This window comes from Camelus ferus, chromosome 20 (assembly GCF_009834535.1).
Source record: "Camelus ferus isolate YT-003-E chromosome 20, BCGSAC_Cfer_1.0, whole genome shotgun sequence".
Taxonomy (NCBI): Eukaryota; Metazoa; Chordata; class Mammalia; order Artiodactyla; family Camelidae; genus Camelus; species Camelus ferus.
In genome coordinates, this window is record NC_045715.1 from 18,047,204 (window position 1) to 18,067,964 (window position 20,761).

The following is a 20,761-nucleotide window of genomic DNA, read 5'->3' on the forward strand; positions in this document are numbered from 1 at the left end:
AGTTTAGTAAGGCAAATTTCACATCAATTTATTGATTACTCTTTAATTTTGATATTTTAAAAATAGCATATTTTCCTTTTATTTCTCCCTTATGTATTACAATTAAGACATGCTTAGGTGGTTTGTACTACCTGTAAATTTCATTTCAGGTTACTAAAGTTGGTAAAGTATTTGTTACAGGAAAAGGTTTCAGTTGAATCTGATGGGATTGAGAACCATCAGTTTAGGGGTCTAGAGATCATAACAAAGCAGAATTTGGAAAGAAACCTGAACACTGTCATCCCCAAACCAGGCCCCCTGAACAGAGTCTTCTACCATAAGACTTATCGTGGCTTGCTCACAGCTGTTCACTGGATGAAACCTTGCATTGCATTGCAAGCCATTATGTGCCAGTGTCACTTTTCTGGATTGGGGTGAGTGCTGTGGCCACGGGAAGAGGAAGAAATCTCTAGGGTTAAGATGCATTGTATTTTAAAGACATACAAGTTTCAGAATTTACAAAAGTAAAAGATTTACACCTATATATCTTGTGATGTGATCACATGTCTTAGGATTCTTTGGAGCCATATTTTGAAAAGAGAAAGGAGAAAAGTACCTACCATCTTTTAGAAATTATTTTTTTCTTAAGGAATCCTCTTCTAAGTCTGTCATGAAGCCCAGGCTGGATTAACAGTGACAAACTCTGAAGGGAACTATACCCAACTCTGGAGGTTCTGATTATAACCTCGGGCTTCTCTACCTCAACTAAAAATCCAGATAAATGAGGCCTCAGTCTCTTCACTCCTTGCTGCAAGATTTCAAAGCCAACTATGTGAGACGTTTTATTAGAGAAGACGACTTTATCTTCCCAGAAGTCAAACCCTCTATTTTTTTTTCTGAATGCACTGAGACGATTAACACAGAATTATTTCACACTTGCTATAACATTAACACGTTTACTTTTCATTTACTGTAACATCCTCACATAAAAGCACCCAACTACGATTCACAATTTCAACTGAGCGTTGTGTAAAATGGTGTTAAAAAATACTCAATCAGATGTAAATGATACAGGGTACTGTGCATCCCGTAAAAGTCATGCTGAACCGTGTTAAGCTCTGCCTTAAATGACTTCTGACTCTAGGTTACCAAGAATACCAAGTATTGTATACCCATTTAGAATTGATTAAGGCCCAGTTCAGTAGAGTTGAAGACTGGCAACATTCAAAACAGTTTCCCTTCACCATCAGTACTGAAGGAGTGGTTTTAGAATCTGTAGGTCACTAACAAGATTTGCATCTAAACTATCAACACTTACCATTCATTCTACCCATTGTCTTTTTCTCGGGTTTACAATTCTGAGTGCCTGTTAAGTGATCAGCTTAATTACTTGTGATACAAGATCCGTCTAAATCCTTTACTTAGTTGAAAGGAATTGTAGTTTCATAAACTTAAACTAGAGTAGTTTGGGATTTCTCAGGAGTTTAAATACTGACATCTTCTTCCAGATTGACATATTGTGCTGAAAAGTTTCCAGGTACCTGCTTAAATACGCATAACGATAAGCCCTTTTAATGACTACGTGGGTGGCTCTGAAAAGAGCCTTGAATTAATGTTGACTTTTAAAAGACCAAAAATCCAAGTATTACAGTTTACTTGCCCTTGATTTTGTGGTGGCTCTCGCTCTTCTTGGGCAGCAGCACCGCCTGAATGTTAGGCAGAACACCACCCTGAGCGATGGTGACTTTGCCCAGCAGCTTGTTGAGCTCCTCGTCGTTGCGGATGGCCAGCTGCAGGTGGCGCGGGATGATGCGGGTCTTCTTGTTGTCGCGGGCCGCGTTGCCCGCCAGCTCCAGGATCTCGGCCGTCAAATACTCCAGCACCTCCGCCAGGTACACCGGCGCGCCGGCCCCGACCCGCTCGGCGTAGTTGCCCTTGCGGAGCAGGCGGTGCACTCTGCCCACGGGGAACTGGAGCCCGGCCCGCGAAGAGCGGGTCTTCGCCTTAGCCCGAGCCTTACCACCTTGTTTTCCACGTCCTGACATTTCAGCAATCTCATGAAGACTAACAAAGAAAAACAGAAAAGAACACAATTTCTTACCAAATGAGAAGCAATTGTAGTTGCAAGCCGAATTGTAAATTCAGATGTTTGATTGGCTATACAATCTTTACGCTTGCAACCAATTACAAAGAAGAACTAGAGTCACCTAATTTGCATACCGGCTTCCAATCTGGAAAAATCTATCCAATCGAAGTGTAACCTTTTAAACACTATATTTGCTCAGGAGAGCTACAAATTTTATGAGCGTTGTAGACAAGTCCCAGCTTCTTTTCTTTAGCTGAGTAGTGTATTTTGTGTTCGCTCATGCCAGAAACTTAAGTGCACTCTGGCTCTGAAGAAGGGCTCCAAGAAGGCCATGACCAAGACGCCGGAGGACGTCAAGAAGCGCATGCGCAGCCGCAAGGCCCGCTACTCGGTGTACATCTACAAGGTGCTAAAGCAGGTACATCCTAATACTGGCATTTCATCCAAGGTGATAGGCATCATGAATTCGTTGGTCATCGACATCTTCGAGCGCATCTGGCGAGCGGTCGCGCCTGGCACATTGCAAGCGCTCGACCATCACTTCCCGGGAAATCCAGAAGGCCTTGCGCCTGCTGCCGCCCGGGGAGTCGGCCAAGCACGGTGTGTCCAAGGGCACCATGGCCGTCACCAAGTATACCAGCTCCAAATAATCGCAAAGAATAAAAGGTTTTCCTATATAACCCCAAAGTCTCTTTTAAGAGGCATCCACTTTTTTCAGCATAAGAATTGTAATCACTTATATTTAATAGGACTGGTAGAACAGGTTTTGTTTACTTTGTTGAAACTTAAGGTTGCTGCTTTGGGGTGTTAAAACCTTGGAATACACAGACCTTTTGATCCGTTGAAAGCAAATATTATTCTTTATAGGTTGGTGATAGGGTACTCACTTTGGCTGCAAAGCTGGCCAGCTGTGGACATTGGACATGTGACTATCACTCAACCTCCTGTGATGTAGTGTACCTTACACACTAGTTCCATGAAGTGACTTAAAACTTGGCAGCACCTCTTCTGTTAGTGATGTGATAAGAAGGAAATGTGTAACTCATTTATTTTGCTAAAGCAATAGGACTCCTAAATATTAATAGTAGTGGGACAACTGATGTGCATGGAAGTTGAAAAACGAACATCACAGGCTTAAGGACAGGGCAATTTAATATTAGGATTTTTCCAAAGCTTGTCTAAAAAGTTAGACCATTGCTAAAATACCATGATGGGGCTCATAGACACTAGCAGTCCAGAAAATATATGTGCTTTAGATATTTTGTTGCCTCTCCCTTATTTATTTTTTTTTTTTTCTGAGGTTGGTTTTATGTATTTTTACCCGGGTCAGCAAAAATCCTACTTTTAAAATGAAAAAAAAAAAAAAAAAAAAGAATCACACATAATTTTAGTTCACCACCACCACTGTCTTGTCCTATGTAGAGAAATACCATTGCCAGGAAAATTTACACTTCACCTTTCTCCTTGCAATTATAAACCTACTTAAGGTTATATACCACCATAAATGGCTTCTCATTTGAAATAAATGCTAAGAATTTATATTCAAAGTATTTTTAGGATTTCAACCCTGGTATGAAAAAAGTAATAATATTCTATACTCCTGTGTAATTGCTGTCATGAATAAGAGGCTTTTAACTCCCAGAGCAAAACATGAATACACACATGCACAACACATCACACTCAGAAAATATGTAAACATTCAAACAAAAAATAAACGTATAAAGCGAAAGCAACAAGAAAAATGTAAATGAATGAAAAGTAAAAATATCAGATATCTGTATATGAGAATTTATATTGTCATAAATTGTTAATTTTTGCTTTCTATAATCCCAGACATAAATATCTAAACCAGGTCTATATGAGCTTTAGGGGAGTTCATAAAACCCAGAAATTACACAAAAGTGAATCCGTATATTCCTTCTCCTGGAGCAGAAAGTATATAACATTTTATTAAATTCTAAAAATACTTTCATTTAGTCTGCTAGGGCTGCTATCCAGAGTAACACCTCCCTAATTATGTATACCTTCTAATGTTTGGAGTCTGTGAATATGTTAGTATACATAACAAAGAGGAATTAAGGGCGCAGATGGCACTGAAGTTGCTAATCACCTGACTTTAAAATAGGGAGATTATCCTAGATTATCCAGTTGAACTCAATATAATTATGAGGACACTTAACAGTAAAGGAGGAAATTAGAATATAAATCCAGAGATGGCAGTGTGAGAATATGGCCAGAGATTTCTGGCTTTGAAATCTAAGAAAGCGACCATAAGCCAAAGAACAAGGATGACCCTCTAGGAGCTGGAAAAGGCAAAGAACAAGATTCACTCTTAAGAGTTTCCAGAAGGAAATGCGGTCCTCTGACAGCTTGATTTTAGCTCAGTGAGATTTGTGCCCAAATGTTGATCTAAAAAGCCATAAAATTATAAATTTATTATCTGAAGCCACCATATTTGTGATAACTTATTTTTTTAATCTTTGTGGGGGTTAATTAGCTTATTTATTTGTTGTTTTAGTGCAGGTACTGGGGATTTAAGTCAGGCCTTCATGCATTCTAGGCCTAAACTCTACCACTGAAATATACCCTCCCCCTGAAATAATTTGTCAGATCACCAATAGGAATTTAATGCACCCACATAAGGTTAGGAATTATAGATTAATGTATTCAATATTCTTTAAAGTAACTACATCAATTTAAATTTAAATGTGTAAATATAAAAACCACTATAGATGCAAGTAAAGTCTCTAAATATAGCAGGCTCACATAATTTTTAAATTGCTTTTATTTTAATAGTAGCCATTTACATATTCCTTTTTGTGAGTGTCCAGGGTGTCTGTAATAGCAGAAAGTCAACTTTCTTGGAGCAGCAGTTTCTTCACTCAGTATAGTATCATTTTTACTTCTGATTATAATACCACTTCAAAAAGCTTGTCTTTATAAGTGGAGAAATAGAAACATTTACCTCATACTGTCCATAAACAACTTCATGAGTTGTAAATTCTCATAAAATGATTGCTTTTATTATAACTATAGTATTTATTTTCACAAAAGTGTCAATGGAGTTGGTTTTAATAATTTTCTGATTTTATAAGGCACAGAGGGTGTGAAAACCAAAGATTATTTACCTGGCAGAACACAAATTCCAACCAATGTCTTCTGATCCAATACACTTTCAAAGATGTACAGATAGAATTCAAAAGCCATTTCACATACAGATGTCTCAACTTTAGGAAGTACTTTTAAATGAATTATCTGCTCTCTCCGCATTAGGCTGTCTCTTTTCTTGGGGCACTTCTTATTCATCTTTTATAAAGTGTTCTGAGTCAATCAAAAAGGAAGCTTTGGTTAGCTTAGATGAAGCCGCATATCCCAGACACTTGTAGGCTGCATTCAACTGCAACTCACTTCTCCTGTCTCCTGGAGTAAATGCTTTACCTACTTGGGAGAAGGGACGGTGATAAACCCTTCCAAGATTTAATTCCTTAAGAGTAAAGAAAATGCAATATGATTATTAAAGTGCCTGATGCTGAAAGTGAAATAAGCAAAAGGTTTAAATCACGGGAGGCTTGGCATCATGCATTAGCCTATGTTCGGCTAGGAAAACAGAAAAAGATGTTAATTTTACAAAGTTAATTTAACAAAAGAAGCAAGTTTTGGAATAAAGAGCAAAACCCGAGCTGATCTGTTTCAGAAACTGAAGGAAACAAGAACCACGTGTAAGGCTCCAGGCATACACACAAAAAAAGGCAGTTACAAGAATCTTAGTATGGGAGAACTGGTAGGGGTTAAGCATTTGAATTCTGTGGCGCAGGGTGATAATTCTAGGAGTGTAAAATGCAATCTGGATAGAGGGCCCAGGCAAACTAGGAACTGACACCAATTACTGCTACTGGCGTGCAAGCCATTGTTAGAATTACAGAAGTTTTCTCTTAACTCTATCCTTCCATTCTCTAGATTTCCTAACTGAAAATAAATTGCGGTATACATAAACTTTGCCTTCTTTAGCATAGAAAATAGGAAGATCTCGGAAAGACTTGAAGGAGAAAAACAAAAGCCTCCTTTACTGAGCAGAGGTTCTATAGATACTCAAAGAAACACTATATAGCACATCCAACTTTAGATGAGATTGACAAATTGGGAAATTCCGCAGGTAAGGACAACCAGGTAATAAGGCTGCATTGCCAACTACTAACTTGAGAAAGTGAGAAAATGAAAATATAAAACTTAGAAAAATTCAGCACTAACCTGACTTGTTAGGACCACTTATCTTGTTTACTAAAATTCCTATTTCAGTAGAGCGAATGACTAAGAACAGAGCCTCATTCTACCCTACATATTACAGCAGTACTCAGGATTAGAGCTCTTTATGTGAATGCGTGAGTGGCTCTGAAAAGAGCCTTTGGTTTGACAGTGCCTACGAGCACATTTACTTGGAGCTGGTGTACTTGGTGACGGCCTTGGTGCCCTCAGACACGGCGTGCTTAGCCAGCTCCCCAGGCAGCAGCAGGCGCACGGCCGTCTGGATCTCCCGGGACGTGATGGTCGAGCGCTTGTTGTAATGCGCCAGGCGCGATGCCTCGCCCGCGATGCGCTCGAAGATGTCGTTGACGAACGAGTTCATGATGCCCATGGCCTTGGACGAGATGCCAGTGTCCGGGTGGACCTGCTTCAGCACCTTATACACATACACCGAGTAGCTTTCCTTGCGACTGCGCTTGCGCTTCTTGCCATCCTTTTTCTGCGCCTTAGTCACCGCCTTCTTAGAGCCCTTCTTCGGGGCTGGAGCCGACTTGGCTGGCTCAGGCATTTCAGCAAAGCACAAAAACCGCCCAACGAAAAAAACAGGTCTCGAAATGACTGCTTACACAAAGAAATTGTGGTCTTTTATAGCCGGCCTATGCAAATAAGGTATTGAAAAATATCCAGCTCTGATTTGATAATATAAGTGACGATATTATGCAAATTTAATTGCGTCACGTCTCCTTTCCTATTGGTTCATAGTCAGAGATGATTTTTAACCAATCCAATCTCGCATTTGAGTATTCCATTCAGCACTATAACTGTCATCTTGTTGCTCCTCTTAGTACATTTCTTTTCTGCCATTCCTGTGGTTATTTTGTCACTGCTGAGATTTAGTATGTCTGGACGTGGTAAACAGGGCGGCAAAGCTCGCGCCAAGGCCAAGACCCGCTCTTCGCGGGCCGGGCTCCAGTTCCCCGTGGGCCGAGTGCACCGCCTGCTCCGCAAAGGCAACTACTCCGAGCGTGTTGGTGCTGGAGCGCCGGTGTACCTGGCGGCGGTGCTGGAGTACCTGACGGCCGAGATCCTGGAGCTGGCGGGCAACGCGGCCCGCGACAACAAGAAGACCCGCATCATCCCGCGCCACCTGCAGCTAGCCATCCGCAACGATGAGGAGCTCAACAAGCTACTCGGTCGCGTGACTATCGCTCAGGGCGGCGTCCTGCCCAACATTCAGGCGGTGCTGCTGCCCAAGAAGACTGAGAGCCACCACAAGGCCAAGGGCAAGTGAAACATAGTTCTTAACTTCTGCTTCCGGAACTCAAAGGCTCTTTTCAGAGCCACCCACTTTTTCTGGAAAGCGCTGAAACACTTCGTAAGTCCAGGAGACATGTCTCAATGCTTAATGTGTGCTTGTCTTTTCATTTTGTTCATGCTAGTCTGATGTTTTGAGTTTGAAGATGGAGATCCGCTCCCATGTTTACCACAGATAGGGTCAGTTTAATTGTTGGTCACTATGCACCGTAATATCTTAAGAATTTATGAAGCTAAATGTCATTCCCTTTTAGTGAATGATGAAATAGGTTTGAGCAGAAAGGATCGTTGTTAGACGAATTCTGTGTCAGGGCATAAATTAGGGCTTGTGGGCTCTAGGTGACATGTAAATGACAAGACCATGATGCCTCTTAAGGTTGGAATATATGTGCAGTATATATGTGTATATACAAATAAACTTGCTCTCAAAAAGTAAAATATGAATAAATCAGAGAACAAAGGAATAGCTGACCAATGACATGTTAGGGCGGGCTTTTTAAATTTGGAGGATGCGACCATTAATTGTGAGACATTTTATCCATTGGTTATTTCTCTTCAGAAAAAATGTAATAAATGAAGTACACTAAAATCAATACTACATGAAACCTTGCTGTTACGGGCTCAAAGTGGACTATGAATAAAATTTCGACTTGTATTCAAATGCTAGTGGAAATCCAATTGTACTTCTCCAGAAGGAAACCTGACAACAAATCACAGCGGGGACACTAGGAACCAGACTGACCTGCTCTTATAAATAAGGTCAGAAACAGCACCAGCACGGTATGCTCTCCAGCCAGTTTCCTTTTCTGTTATAATGGCTTGCAGTAAGTGAGGTGGGAAGCCCCATTAAAAGACCAGCAGGACCCACAGGCAGGGCCACTACTTTACTCCAGCGCCATCTGGTTCCCCAGCCCGGCGGCATTATCTGACTTCTGTGCTTCTGTAAACCGCTTGCTTCTAGGAAAGTCATACTTAGCCCTAAAATTCTATATGTTCCCAAAGCTCACTCCTCATTGGTCCATTTATAACACCTTATTAGCATATGGCGCGAATCTTCTCGAAAACTAAAATTTTCTTAAACCTTATAAACGGGGTCCAGAGGTTGGAGTGTTAACTCCTATGGGTCTGCCGGCGTAATAAACCTGAGTTTTCTAACCATCCGAGTGCCGCTTGGTCTCTCGCCGGGATCCAGGTTTCTGTAATACTTTACTGTAACATAAGCCGGCAGCCCGCAAGTGCACGGGCAGCGTGAAGAAGTAGCAGCGTTACCGGCCCGGCACGATAACCCTGCGCGAGATCCGTCGCTACCAGAAGTCCACGGAGCTGCTGATCCGCAAGCTGCCGTTCCAGCGGCTGGTGCGCGAGATCGCGCAGGACTTCAAGACCGACCTGCGCTTCCAGAGCTCGGCCGTGATGGCGCTGCAGGAGGCGTGCGAGGCCTACCTGGTGGGGCTCTTCGAGGACACCAACCTGTGTGCCTTCCACGCCAAGCGCGTCATCACGAATACCTAGGGATATCCAGCTCGCATACCGCATCCGCTGGGAGAGGGCGTAACCTAACGCTATTGCTTACACCGAACTGGAAAAGGGTCTTTTCAGAGCCACCTACTTTGTCAATGAGAACAGTTGTAATATATTCCTTTATGTTCTCTCTCTTGAATGAATGTAAATTGGGGGGGGGGGGGGGCGGTACTTAAACACCGGTAGTGGAAATACATACTAGATTGTCTAACATAGAATCTTGTTTGGAATCATAATTGTGGTGTGTAATGGCATATAATATTTTGCTATTTAATTTGTGGAAATCGCTTCACTTCTCACTTCCAATGTTGTCTTTAAAACTACAGTTTTATTTTATGAGAATGGCATGAAGGTGTGTTTGCTATGGTTTATAGGTGTCGTCTCATTAGCCCATGCCTAATGAAGTATCTGCTTTCCTGTCTGCAATCTCCACTTTTCTGTACTTTGCTTACCAGTGATAATTTACTATGACACTGAGTAAAAAGTGTTCAATTTCCCAGGTCTACAGAAAGTGAAATGACCCCCACAACTCTCCTAACTAAACCCTCTATTTCCTATCAACTCACAGTCATATGACATCTCATTTACATTTTTTTTCAAAAAGATAAAGCCATGATTCAGCAAATACAAAATGAACGTGTGTAAGAGCTTAAGTTTTCAATAAGTGAACCAATAGATAAAATGCTGTGATAGGTTCAAAGAACATTTAAGAAATTAGGGTATTTATAGAAAATTTAACAAGAGAAATGTTAGGATAAGATTTAACTTAGGTTAAAATAAATTTATTGTCCAAGAATTCATAAATCTTTGGAGTTATATGTTCCACTGGACAGATATTATTTGCATTCCTACCAAATAAGACTCTGCAGGTTAAGTAAATTCACTAAGTTTGGTATCTATAATCAATAGTGAGTAGTTATATGATCAAAGTACATTTTCATAGAAAACTTGTGTGGTGTATAACTTTGTATATTGGACATCAGAGGCCCTCTTTTTCTTCCATGTCTCACATAATTTTTATCACACTGTGGACATATGTGATTCTTTGTTGAAGATGCTAGTTAAGCTGGAAGGAATACATGTATATATATATATATATATATATATATATATATATATATATATATATATGAAATTTCAAAATAAATTTCTATGAAACTTCATGTTGTAACTCCTTGATATTCTTATTTTATTTCTGAAACAAATAATAGACACTTTAACGTTTTTTTTACTCTTTCTAGACTTCAAAGTAGTTGACCTGATGTTTTTAATCTCATTGTCTCTCCATCTTGACCTACTTTACAGGAATAGTAAATTATTTACTGACCTTCCTTCTATTGCAGAAAACGCTTTTTACTTCGACTAAATGACTTCTTTTTTTTTTATAACCACTGAATACATATTATAACTTACCGAAGCTTAAGCCCTCATGGACACTCAATGCTTTATTTATTTATTTATTTTAAACTTTTTTTTATTGCATTATAGTCATTTTACAATGTTTTGTCAAGTTCCAATGTAAAGCACAATTTTTCAGTTATACATGAACACACGTGTATTCACTCACTTTTTTTTTTCGCTCTGAGCTACCACAAGATCTTGTATACATTCCCTAAGCTATATAGTATAATCTTCTTTATCTATTCTACATATGCCTGTCAGTATCTACAAATTTTGAAGTCCCATTCTCTCCCTTCCCAGCCCCCGCCCCCTTGGCAACCACAAGTTTGTATTATATGAGTCTATTTCTGTTTTGTATATATGTTCTTCACTGCTTTAATAATCAGTTTTGAATGTTGTTTCTCAAGAAACACACTTTTGGAAAAAAAAATTAGAGATTTTTCAGGTAGTCTCCTGATATTCTGCCTTTTAATAATTCTAAGGTCAACAACTTTTCTAGTATTCATCTTTTCTTGCTCTGATAAGTAATGGTTTATTTGACAAGCCTCTCTTAGTACCCTAACTTGGTTTGTATGTATGTATGTATGTATGTATGTATGTATGTATGTATGTATGTATGTATGTATTTGTTTGTTTGTTTGTTTTTACAGTGCTTTATACTCTAGTTGGGACCAGTCTCTGTAATTGGGTTTCTTAGAAATACATTGAATGTCCCCAGTATTCCAAAGTCCATGATAGCAAGATTAGACAGAGATCAAGAAAGGAAGGATCTAGAGCAGTGCTGTCCAAAGAAAATAATGCAAGCCACATATTTAATGAAAAATTTTTCAGCAGTCACCATTTAAAAAGTAAAAACATGCCATTGCTTAAATGATATATTGCATTTAACCCAAAACATCCAAGATAATTTCATTTCAACATGTAATCAATATAAGGACATTATTATCACAATATTTTACATTCTTTTATCAATCTAAATCTTACAAGTTGGGTGTATATTTTATTCAATATGATACTAATTTTTATTGGAGATGACTTGATTGGCACTTAAATTCCATACAATTTACTGCTGAAAATTAAGTTCACATCCTCGGGTTGTTCAAACATACCTAAAATCTCCCAATAACTGAATGAAGTATCAGCTTTTAAATTTAAATTAATTAAAATTTAAAATTCAGTTCCTCAGCAGCATCAGCCACATCCCAAATGCTCAAAATGTATTACTGACTCCTTCATCAGACAATGCAATCTCAGGGGGAATTGTGTTTGGGGTGTGGAGATGGTGATGCGTGACTGCTGGAAAAATCGGAGAGGTTATATAAATTTAAATGTAATCAACTAAATTTAGCACTGTCTTCTTAATAAAAATTTTACACACATAGAGATCACTAACTTTTTCACCTTCATTTAAAGTGTTTCTGGGGAGGAGAGAAGCCAGAGTTTGCTATATATCAGATAATGCGTTTAAAATACCAGGCAATTTACAGTTTCGGTCAATGACTTGCCAATGACGTGTAAATATCCTAAAAACTCAAACTTGAAAAACAGTTGTTGGCTTGATAGGGATAATTATTTCAGTTCCTTGATAAACAAAGAAATGTTTCAATGTTCTTCAGCAGGGAATTTTGTAGTGAATAGTGAATTCAGGGAATGAGCAGGCTAAGCAGTCTTTTTCTTCTCAGGGCTCCGCCCCCACAGGCTCCCCGGCATTTATGGGCGGAGATAAATTCGGCTGCCATCAAGCCACTCCCGCCTACCCAACTAGCCTCGTTGAGTTTTCAAACAGGTCCGCTGCAGGTTTCTAAATAAGAATTTCATTTTTTTTTTTTTTAAATTTTCCCTCAAGCACGTTTGTAGATAGTTTGTGTCTACTGGTAGTGATGCCTGGACGTGGGAAGGGTGGAAAAGGCCTGGGAAAAGGAGGTGCCAAGCGCCACAGAAAGGTGCTACGGGACAACATCCAGGGTATTACTAAGCCCGCGATCCGTCGTCTGGCTCGGCGGGGTTGGTGTCAAACGCATCTCCGGCCTCATCTACGAGGAGACCCGCGAGGTGCTGAAGGTGTTCTTGGAGAACGTGATCCGGGACGCGGTCACCTACACCGAGCACGCCAAGCGCAAGACGGTCACGGCCATGGACGTGGTCTACGCTCTCAAGCGCCAAGGACGCACCCTCTACGGCTTCGGTGGCTAAGTCTGATCTCGCAGACCCTGTGTTTGTAGAAATAGTCAAGGCCCTTTTTAGGGCCACCTATCCATTCACTTGAGAGAACTTGTGGCACTAGGTTGATGTTTTCAACCTTTTTTTTTTTTTTTTTTTTATGGAACTGGAGTTAACATCGGGTTTTCTGGGCAATCTGAGTGTTCAACTTTATTCCAATGTTACAGGCTTCCTGCTCCTCAGTGGTTTTTCTAACAAGTTTCTAGTTTCTGACTGCATTATCAGTAGGATCTACTTTCGGTTCCTAGGATTCCTTTGCTTCGTAAAATTGAAGCAACCTGATGAACTTTCCTCTTAAAACTCGGTACAGATTTAAATCCAGGAGTTACTGTTCATCTATAAACGAAACTTGAATGTGTATGGGAAACGTAGGTAGTGCTTTGTTAGCCTGCTCAAGTCTCAAAAATTTCTCAAATATTCTGCTAGGGAAACTCAAAGGAAAAGGTACAATGAAAACAAACTGAACAGTAGATAGGGGAAATACATGTAAGCCTTGGTGGCACGTGGAACAGGTATTCTCTCCGGTAAAGCACTTGTATTTTAATTATCTAAATCAATTGTCCAATATTTTCTCATCCACACACAAAAAAAAAATAACTGGGATTTTTCTGTTGTCACATCCATTCCTGATAGTTTCTAATAAAGCAACAACTGCAATTCATCTCACAAGCACTCTGGCTTCTTTTCTCAGTTATACCAGAACCCAAGGAACACAGACACCTGTGCTGGAAATCAGCCACCCCAAAGGTTTTCTCATCTGTCAGCATTTGCAAAGGAAAAAAGGAGAAACTCCCCAAAACGATAGTAACCAACTCTGTGTCTTGACTTTAAGAGAAAGTTACTGGAAGCGGCCTATTTAAAAGGCCTTCAAGGTATTGAGGGCCCTTTCCTTACCTTTTATCAGGGATTACTGCCCTCAGGCCATTTGGGATAATCCCAGTACTCCGGGGGCGGGGGCGGAGTAGGGTGGGGTAGGGTGGTGTGGAGTTGGGTAGAGTGGGGTGGGGGTGGGGTGGGGGCAGGGGGAGGAAGAAGCAATCCTGAGTTAACTTTTGATCCTGCTGAGTTCTGTGACTGTCTCTTAAGGTGGCCTCCTCTTGAGGTTCACCCTTGTGTGATCCAGCCCGAGTGTGGATGTGACCTATGACTTGCTTCTAACCATAAAACCAGGTGACCATAAGTGACAGGATGTAATAATTTTATGTGTATGACTGAGTTATGTAGAACTGTAAAATCTGTCTTCTTTGAATCTTGCATGATGATTTTGATGGACCAAGTATCCCTGTTGGCAGGCACAGATGACAAGAAACTCAGAGGGCTCTTTAGGAATTGAGGGAGGCCACCTACTAACAGCTTATAAGGGCTTCCAGTGGACAGCCAACAAGAAAATAAGACACTAAGTCCTACAAACACAAAGAATGTGTTTGGATAAGATATTTCTCCATTGAAGAGGCTTCAGTCCTGGATAACACCTCAATACCATCCTTACAAAGCACCCAGATAAACTATGCCCAGATACACAGAATCTGTGAGATAATGTGTGTTGCCTGAAGTGAGACTGCCAACACATTTGGCATCTTAATCAATCCATGTCATCTAAAATAACAGGTAAGTTTCAAAGCCATGTGAACTTCCAATCATACACCCAATTCTGAACTTGCACATATACTGATAATGCCTTGCTGGCCTCCCAGATGGGAAGTCTATAAGCCATGACAAGTCCTAAAAGCAATTTATCGAAGTCATTTTGCTTTCAGCAGTACAAAATATTGTATTAAAGTATCAAAATATTGACACAGGAAAACTATACATTTCCATCCATATCTATACTCCCTACACTTCTACATCTTCTTGTATTCCTGTTTTGTTTTCTTTTTTCTGAGGCACACCAAATGAAGGCAACGAATACAGAAAAGAAATACAAAAGAAAAATGAGTCAAAATTAAGGCTTCAGACCCTGCTTCAGCATGATGTAGAATTGATTATATCACTAATAACCTCAAGGCAAAGTGAATTTTTTTTTTCTTTTTAATGTAAATTTGAAAACTCATCTTTGAACCAGTCTAGCCTATTAATAGTTGAGATTAAATTCTGGGGTTCCACTAAATACTCCAGACCTACTCCAATAAATACTCTGTAACCGACATTCTGAGCCTTTGTGTCTTTTGTAAAATAAAAAAAGGACAATTTCTCATGAGTTAATATTTGTGAAGCCCTTTGACGGGTAGGGGCAGACTTAACCAGTCTCTGGCATAGTAAACAATGAGAAACCCAGAAAAACCGGGAAACTAAATGAAAGAAAACAAAGGTAAAAATCTCGAATATTTATAGCAGGTATAGCTATATGAAGATTCACAATGCTAAACTTTGATTGGGCCAAAACTGACCAGTAGATAACGAATATGTATATTAGGTTTCTAACTCTGCTTTTCTAATTGGATAAAAAAAAAAAAAACGGGGATTTCAACAGGTTGATTTACAACATTGTCACGTTACTATAAATTCATCCCCCCCCGCCCCCCCAAAGTTGGTAAAAAAATATATATATATATTTCTTTAAGTAAGTGGAAATTTTCGCGTTTGGATAGGAAAACCAAGGAACGAAATCCAGTTATCAACCAGAGTCCAGTCCTTAGAGTATTTCTGTCCGCTTTGTTCTGCTTTGTTTAAGACACCTTGGGTCTCGGCAAGATGGAGAGAGGTGCTGGCTTGCTTGTAAACACTCCCGATCGCCGCCATCTTTTTCAGGGTTCCTCATTTCAAAGCTTTCGATTATGGCTCTTGCCAGGCTGTAATTTTAAATGCATCAAAACCAAACAACAACCAAATTACCAGTTTGAGTCAAACCTGACATTAAAGAGCCAGGGATACCAGGATATTGGAATCTTGTTGCATGTATTCTGAATGAAATGCACAATTTTTTACATTTTAACAGTATATGCTAAAAGACACAGTGAACTGGATATTTAATGTAGTGAAATAGGATTCATGAGATGCTTAGACGATGGATTTTTAAATAGGGGATGAGCACAAAGACTAAAATCCGGATGAAAACGCGTTAACTAAGCAGAAAATAGCGAATGTTTAAAGTGTAAAGAGATTTCTCTGACAAACAATACTTTGTATATCCAAACAGGGGAAGTTCAAGGATGTTAAATGATTAATGTGTTTGTGGGCTATACTTGCGTGAACCATTATCAATAAAACAACTCGAAAATTTTTTTTTTTTTTTTTTTTTTTTTTAAGGGGCTGGGATGCTACTTGGAAGTAACCAATCCCAACCCTGTGCCGAAGGGTTAAACCAATCCTAAATCTCTCGGAAGACTTCCGGAATTTCGCAGCCCATGACTGACAGAAATTGCCCACAATCCAATCAGAGTGAATCTGTTCTTGTATAAATACAGGAGCAAGGTTTTTGGTGTAGTTCACTTATTTTGCAGAGAAGGTATGGCTCGCACCAAGCAAACAGCCCGCAAGTCCACCGGCGGCAAGGCGCCGCGCAAGCAGCTGGCCACCAAGGCGGCCCGCAAGAGCGCGCCGGCCACGGGCGGCGTGAAGAAGCCGCACCGCTACCGGCCCGGCACGGTGGCCCTGCGCGAGATCCGCCGCTACCAGAAGTCCACGGAGCTGCTGATCCGCAAGCTGCCGTTCCAGCGGCTGGTGCGCGAGATCGCGCAGGACTTCAAGACCGACCTGCGCTTCCAGAGCTCGGCCGTGATGGCGCTGCAGGAGGCGTGCGAGGCCTACCTGGTGGGGCTCTTCGAGGACACCAACCTGTGCGCCATCCACGCCAAGCGTGTCACCATCATGCCCAAGGACATCCAGCTTGCCCGCCGCATCCGCGGGGAGAGGGCATAAATTGTTACCGAGTGTCAGCGTTCTATCCAAAGGCTCTTTTCAGAGCCACCTATAGTTTCATCTTGAGGAGCTGTACTGCAAGGAAATTGAATTCCCTCAAGACAGTGGTGGAGCAGGGCAGGACTCCCTCTTTTCCAAAGAATCCATGTACCAACAGCAGGTAAGAATGATCATCCTTCCACCGTCAGTCCTCCATTTAAGAGCCCCTGACAAAAAATAAATAAATAAATAAATAAATAAATACACACACACATACATACACATATTAGATAATACATGTTTGGTCTAAGAATGATCATAAAAAAGCCTGCTTTGGTTACTTTTGGGGTCTCATTTCTGAGACTTCCGTGCATACAAATAAAATTGGCTTTTTTCCCTGTTAGTCTTGTGTCAATTGAATTAGACTAGGCAAAATCAAATCCTACATCCCCACCCCCAACACAGGAGTTCCAGAAATGACAATGAGAATAAGGATGGATCCTGGACTAACCCGGAAAGCATCCTAGTGGTATACAATGCTTTATGGGGCATGCACACAACGCTGATGTTCAAGGAGCCATGCTGAGCACTACGTGGGAGCAGGTTGGTGGTAATCCGTTTTTTGTTGTATTGTTTTTACTGAACAGTACATCCTCTGGTAAAGGTAGTCAACCTTCCTATTCTGAAAATAGAGATCTGGTACCCAAAACATGGGCTCCACGGGATTTCCAGAATTAAACTTCTAGCAGCACCACCAGCAGAGTGGGCCGCAGTGCCCACAATCCTACAGTGATGCCAGTGCACCAAATGGGGGCCTGGAGTAGTAAGTATGTTCAGGAATTTAGAGCTTGTTGCAGCAAATAACAAAACTGCAGAATGTGTCTGCACTCTGCATGAGAAACGAAGTCACTAGGCAAAACTCAAACTTTGCAATAATCTATTATTAATCCCGAAAGAACCAATGAGATATAACAGCTCCCAACTTTCCTCCCATAAATGCAGAATCTTAAAACAAACCTTAGAGCAGAGCAGGATTTGTGGATTCAGTCATGTTTTACAGAGATTAGCAATGGGAACTCCCAGCATTAGCCTAGGGTTTTCTCATAGCTTTGGAGGAACTAAGTGGATGCCCTGTATAAAAGTAAAAACCCAATTCCCATGGCAGGAACTGTAGAACTTAGACGTGGACAGTTTATTCAACAAATATTTCAGACTCTTACTGGGGCAAATCCTCAGCTACAGGAACCGGAAGTCAGATTTTGCAAACAATTCAAATAGCTCAGTGCAATGTTTTTGAAACTTGAAGCCAACTTGCAAGTGATAATAGGAATGCAATATGATCCATGTGACTCCTGAAAGGGTTATTAGATGCCCCATCCATATCAGCACTCCTGCCATCTCAAAAAATGTAATTTTCAGGTGGAATGCAGGAAATACAAAAAGCAATACAATAGTGGGTGTGGAGGGTTGGGGAGAAACAAAACGAAAACCTTGTACATGAAAAGTCATAACAGTTTTACTTATAAATTAGATATTACTTAATATCTTTCAACTGTTGGATAGTTAAATATAGTCTCCTACATCCATACAATGGAATCCTACTCAGCAATCACAAGGGGAATTATTGATACATGTAACAACCTAGATGGATCTCAAGGGCATAATGCTTAGTGAAAAAAGCCAATCTCAAAAGGTCATGTACTGTATTATTCCGTGTATATAACATTCTCAACAGGATAAAACTGGGGCAGGATAACAGATTAGTCATTGTCCTAGGACAAGTAATAGGTGGGTGAATGTGACTATAAAGGGATAACACAAGGTGTTCCTTGGTGATGATGGAATAGTTTTGTGTCACATTTGAGGTGGTAGTTACATCCATCTGTATACATGGGATGAAACTGCATAGGGCTATACACACACCCACACACACACACACACACACACACACACACACACAAACGAGTGCATGTAAAAACTGACGAGAGCTAAACAAAGCCTATAGGCTAGTTAACAATATTTTGCCAATGTCAGTTACTTGACTTTGCTATTATAATACAGTTATATAGGATGTCATGATTAGGGGAAACTGGATACAAGGGACTCTAGGTACTACTGTGACAACTTCTTGTGAGTAATTATTTTACCTTGTTATTTACAAGGTAAAAAAGGTGTGACAATTCTTCAGTGGTTGCTTCTGTGTATTGCATGGGATTTCATGGCTTGTTTAACAAATGTTTTTAAATTTTTTGGTTTGTTTTGTTTTTGCATAAAGTTTGTTTTTTCTTTCTTCTGACTAGTCTAGTGGTGACATGGCCATTGAGCTGAGGTTTGTTTCATTTATGTTGGTGCATGATTTTTTAGATGTTGCTGCCACCAACACAAAAGTAAACTGAGTTTTGAAATTTGATATTCATAATCTCAAATCTTCTGGTGGGGTACTTGGCTGAACTAATCTATGCTTTTTAGGACAGTGTGCTTGGTATATCATTAAGTGAAAAAACATCATGTCTTATTTTGAACATTCTATTTAAGGACATAATTTATATCTTAATGTTCCCATGAAACTAGCTCAGCAGACATTTTTTATAATATAAAAATTCAGGAATGATAACATTTTTATTTCTGGCTCTTACATAAAATCCTTTTGCCTGTCATTAGAGTATATGGCAGTTTTGCTTGAATTTTATGCATCAACCCCAGGAAAAGACAGTCATCCCCACCACTGCTGTCCTCAATATAAGAACAGAGTATTAGCCTCTGACAATTCACATTGTTTTCCACTCCAATTCTTCATTGTTTAAATTGTGTACATGAAAGCACATTGTACATACTAGTGTTATATTAGAAATGTTTTGAAGTCCTTCCACATTCTTTAGTTAGTCCTGTCTGTATTATAAATATTTTGTTTTTAAGGGGTCCAGGGCAATAGTTTATTGCTCACGAACAAGATGCCAGTCATTTTGTTTATAACTCAGTTATTAATAATGTTTATCCTACTTTACGAAAAAGGCCACTGAGACTCAAATAGATGAGTAAGCATGCCCAATAACAGTTTGAGAGCAGCTGCTCATAGATTCCAAATCCAAAGGCTGGTGTGGTTTCTTGTCAATCAATGTATTGATATATTTCTGTTTCACAAGCAATTACTTTAATTCGGGGATTTGGAATCTATTAGCATAAGGCTAATTCCCAGTGTCTCAATTTACAGGCGAGGGGCCATCCTCACTCAGGCACCTGTTGGCCCTGACCCTTCACATCTCCTTTCCAGTCTCCATGGCACTTAACTACTCCCTGTCTCTTGTATCTTCACACTGGTGTCCCTCCTACCCTGTGCCAACATGGCCCGAAGTGCCCCCTTACAAGTCCTTCTTCCCTGGCCAACTTCTGATCAAGTCAGTGCAAAGGGAGAAATACACATGCTTATGACAAATGTCATGGAGCTGAGTGTCATGCTGCTCCCATCCGCTCTCTGCAGGCACAGACCTTTAAATTCTTGTTCAGACGACCTTTCTCAATGACACAAACGAGTTTCCAACACATTTTGTCCCCTAATTTCCCCCTATTTATTATAAAAAAATTCAAAGGAACAAAAGATTAGTTGGTCAATCATTCTAATAACCACTACCTAGATTGAATAACTGACCCTAACATTTCTATGTCTATATGTATATATAGCTAAACTATTTGAGAATTACAGACATTACGAGAATTAACCTCTATTTATTAGAATCTAATCCCTAAGAGTAAGAGTATCAACATCAAATCTTACAAAAATGTCATAAAATGATCTGCTACCCAGTCCACACTCAGGTTTCCTCATCTCCAAAATGCCCTTTATAGCTTCACTTTTGGAACCAAGAAGGACATGTTGGTTCTTAAAGTGTCAAATGTCACATCAGCAACAATTAGTATCACTTACAGCATTGTAAACATTAGGGATTTAAGATCCAATATCTCAGCAACATTTGTGCTCCTCAGTTTCACGAGTGTACCACCAAAACCCAGAGGACTCAATGAAAAGTGTGAGCTCTTTCATAGAAAAAGTAGATGGCCCTGAAAAGGGCCTTAACTTTATTACAAGGAAAAAAGGGGAAAAAAAAAAAAAAAAAAAACTTGCAAGGTCAAGCTTAGCCACCGAAGCCGTAGAGGGTGCGGCCC

General features: G+C 40.1%; 6 protein-coding genes and 1 pseudogene across 6 annotated transcripts in view; 5 read left to right on the top strand and 2 right to left on the bottom strand.

Moving 5' to 3' along the window:
• Window positions 1-3,437, top strand: part of LOC102523642 — a 22,228-nt pseudogene extending 18,791 nt beyond the window's left edge.
• The window catches only part of LOC102523067 (histone H2B type 1-C/E/F/G/I), a 16,123-nt gene extending 11,948 nt beyond the window's left edge, over window positions 1-4,175 (top strand). The window contains exon 2 of the mRNA XM_006182170.3: window positions 4,165-4,175. The gene's annotated coding sequence lies outside the window, so the exon portion shown is untranslated. The remainder of the gene's footprint in view (window positions 1-4,164) is intronic.
• LOC102522810 (histone H4) overlaps window positions 1-13,429 on the top strand; it is a 14,582-nt gene extending 1,153 nt beyond the window's left edge. Inside the window, 2 exon segments of the mRNA XM_014557165.2 lie at window positions 12,390-12,549; window positions 12,551-13,429. Coding sequence (XP_014412651.2) covers window positions 12,424-12,549; window positions 12,551-12,736 — 312 coding nt within the window. The 5' untranslated portion in view covers window positions 12,390-12,423 and the 3' untranslated portion in view covers window positions 12,737-13,429.
• Window positions 1,530-2,030, bottom strand: LOC102522554 (histone H2A type 1). The gene has a single exon (XM_006182169.2). It carries the CDS (start codon window positions 2,022-2,024, stop codon window positions 1,632-1,634), a length of 393 nt encoding a protein of 130 aa, XP_006182231.1. The 5' UTR covers window positions 2,025-2,030; the 3' UTR covers window positions 1,530-1,631.
• LOC102522043 (histone H2B type 1-C/E/F/G/I) lies at window positions 6,360-6,879 on the bottom strand. The gene has a single exon (XM_032463425.1). The coding sequence runs from the start codon at window positions 6,873-6,875 to the stop codon at window positions 6,495-6,497; it is 381 nt and encodes a 126-aa protein (XP_032319316.1). The 5' UTR covers window positions 6,876-6,879; the 3' UTR covers window positions 6,360-6,494.
• On the top strand, window positions 6,872-8,779 carry LOC106729279 (histone H2A type 1-B). The gene has a single exon (XM_032463411.1). It carries the CDS (start codon window positions 7,206-7,208, stop codon window positions 7,596-7,598), a length of 393 nt encoding a protein of 130 aa, XP_032319302.1. The 5' UTR covers window positions 6,872-7,205; the 3' UTR covers window positions 7,599-8,779.
• A 2,550-nt stretch (window positions 13,430-15,979) lies between the features above and the next one.
• LOC102521804 (histone H3.1) lies at window positions 15,980-17,045 on the top strand. Its single transcript, XM_014557168.2, has one exon. It carries the CDS (start codon window positions 16,211-16,213, stop codon window positions 16,619-16,621), a length of 411 nt encoding a protein of 136 aa, XP_014412654.1. The 5' UTR covers window positions 15,980-16,210; the 3' UTR covers window positions 16,622-17,045.
• Window positions 17,046-20,761: the final 3,716 nt, after the last annotated feature.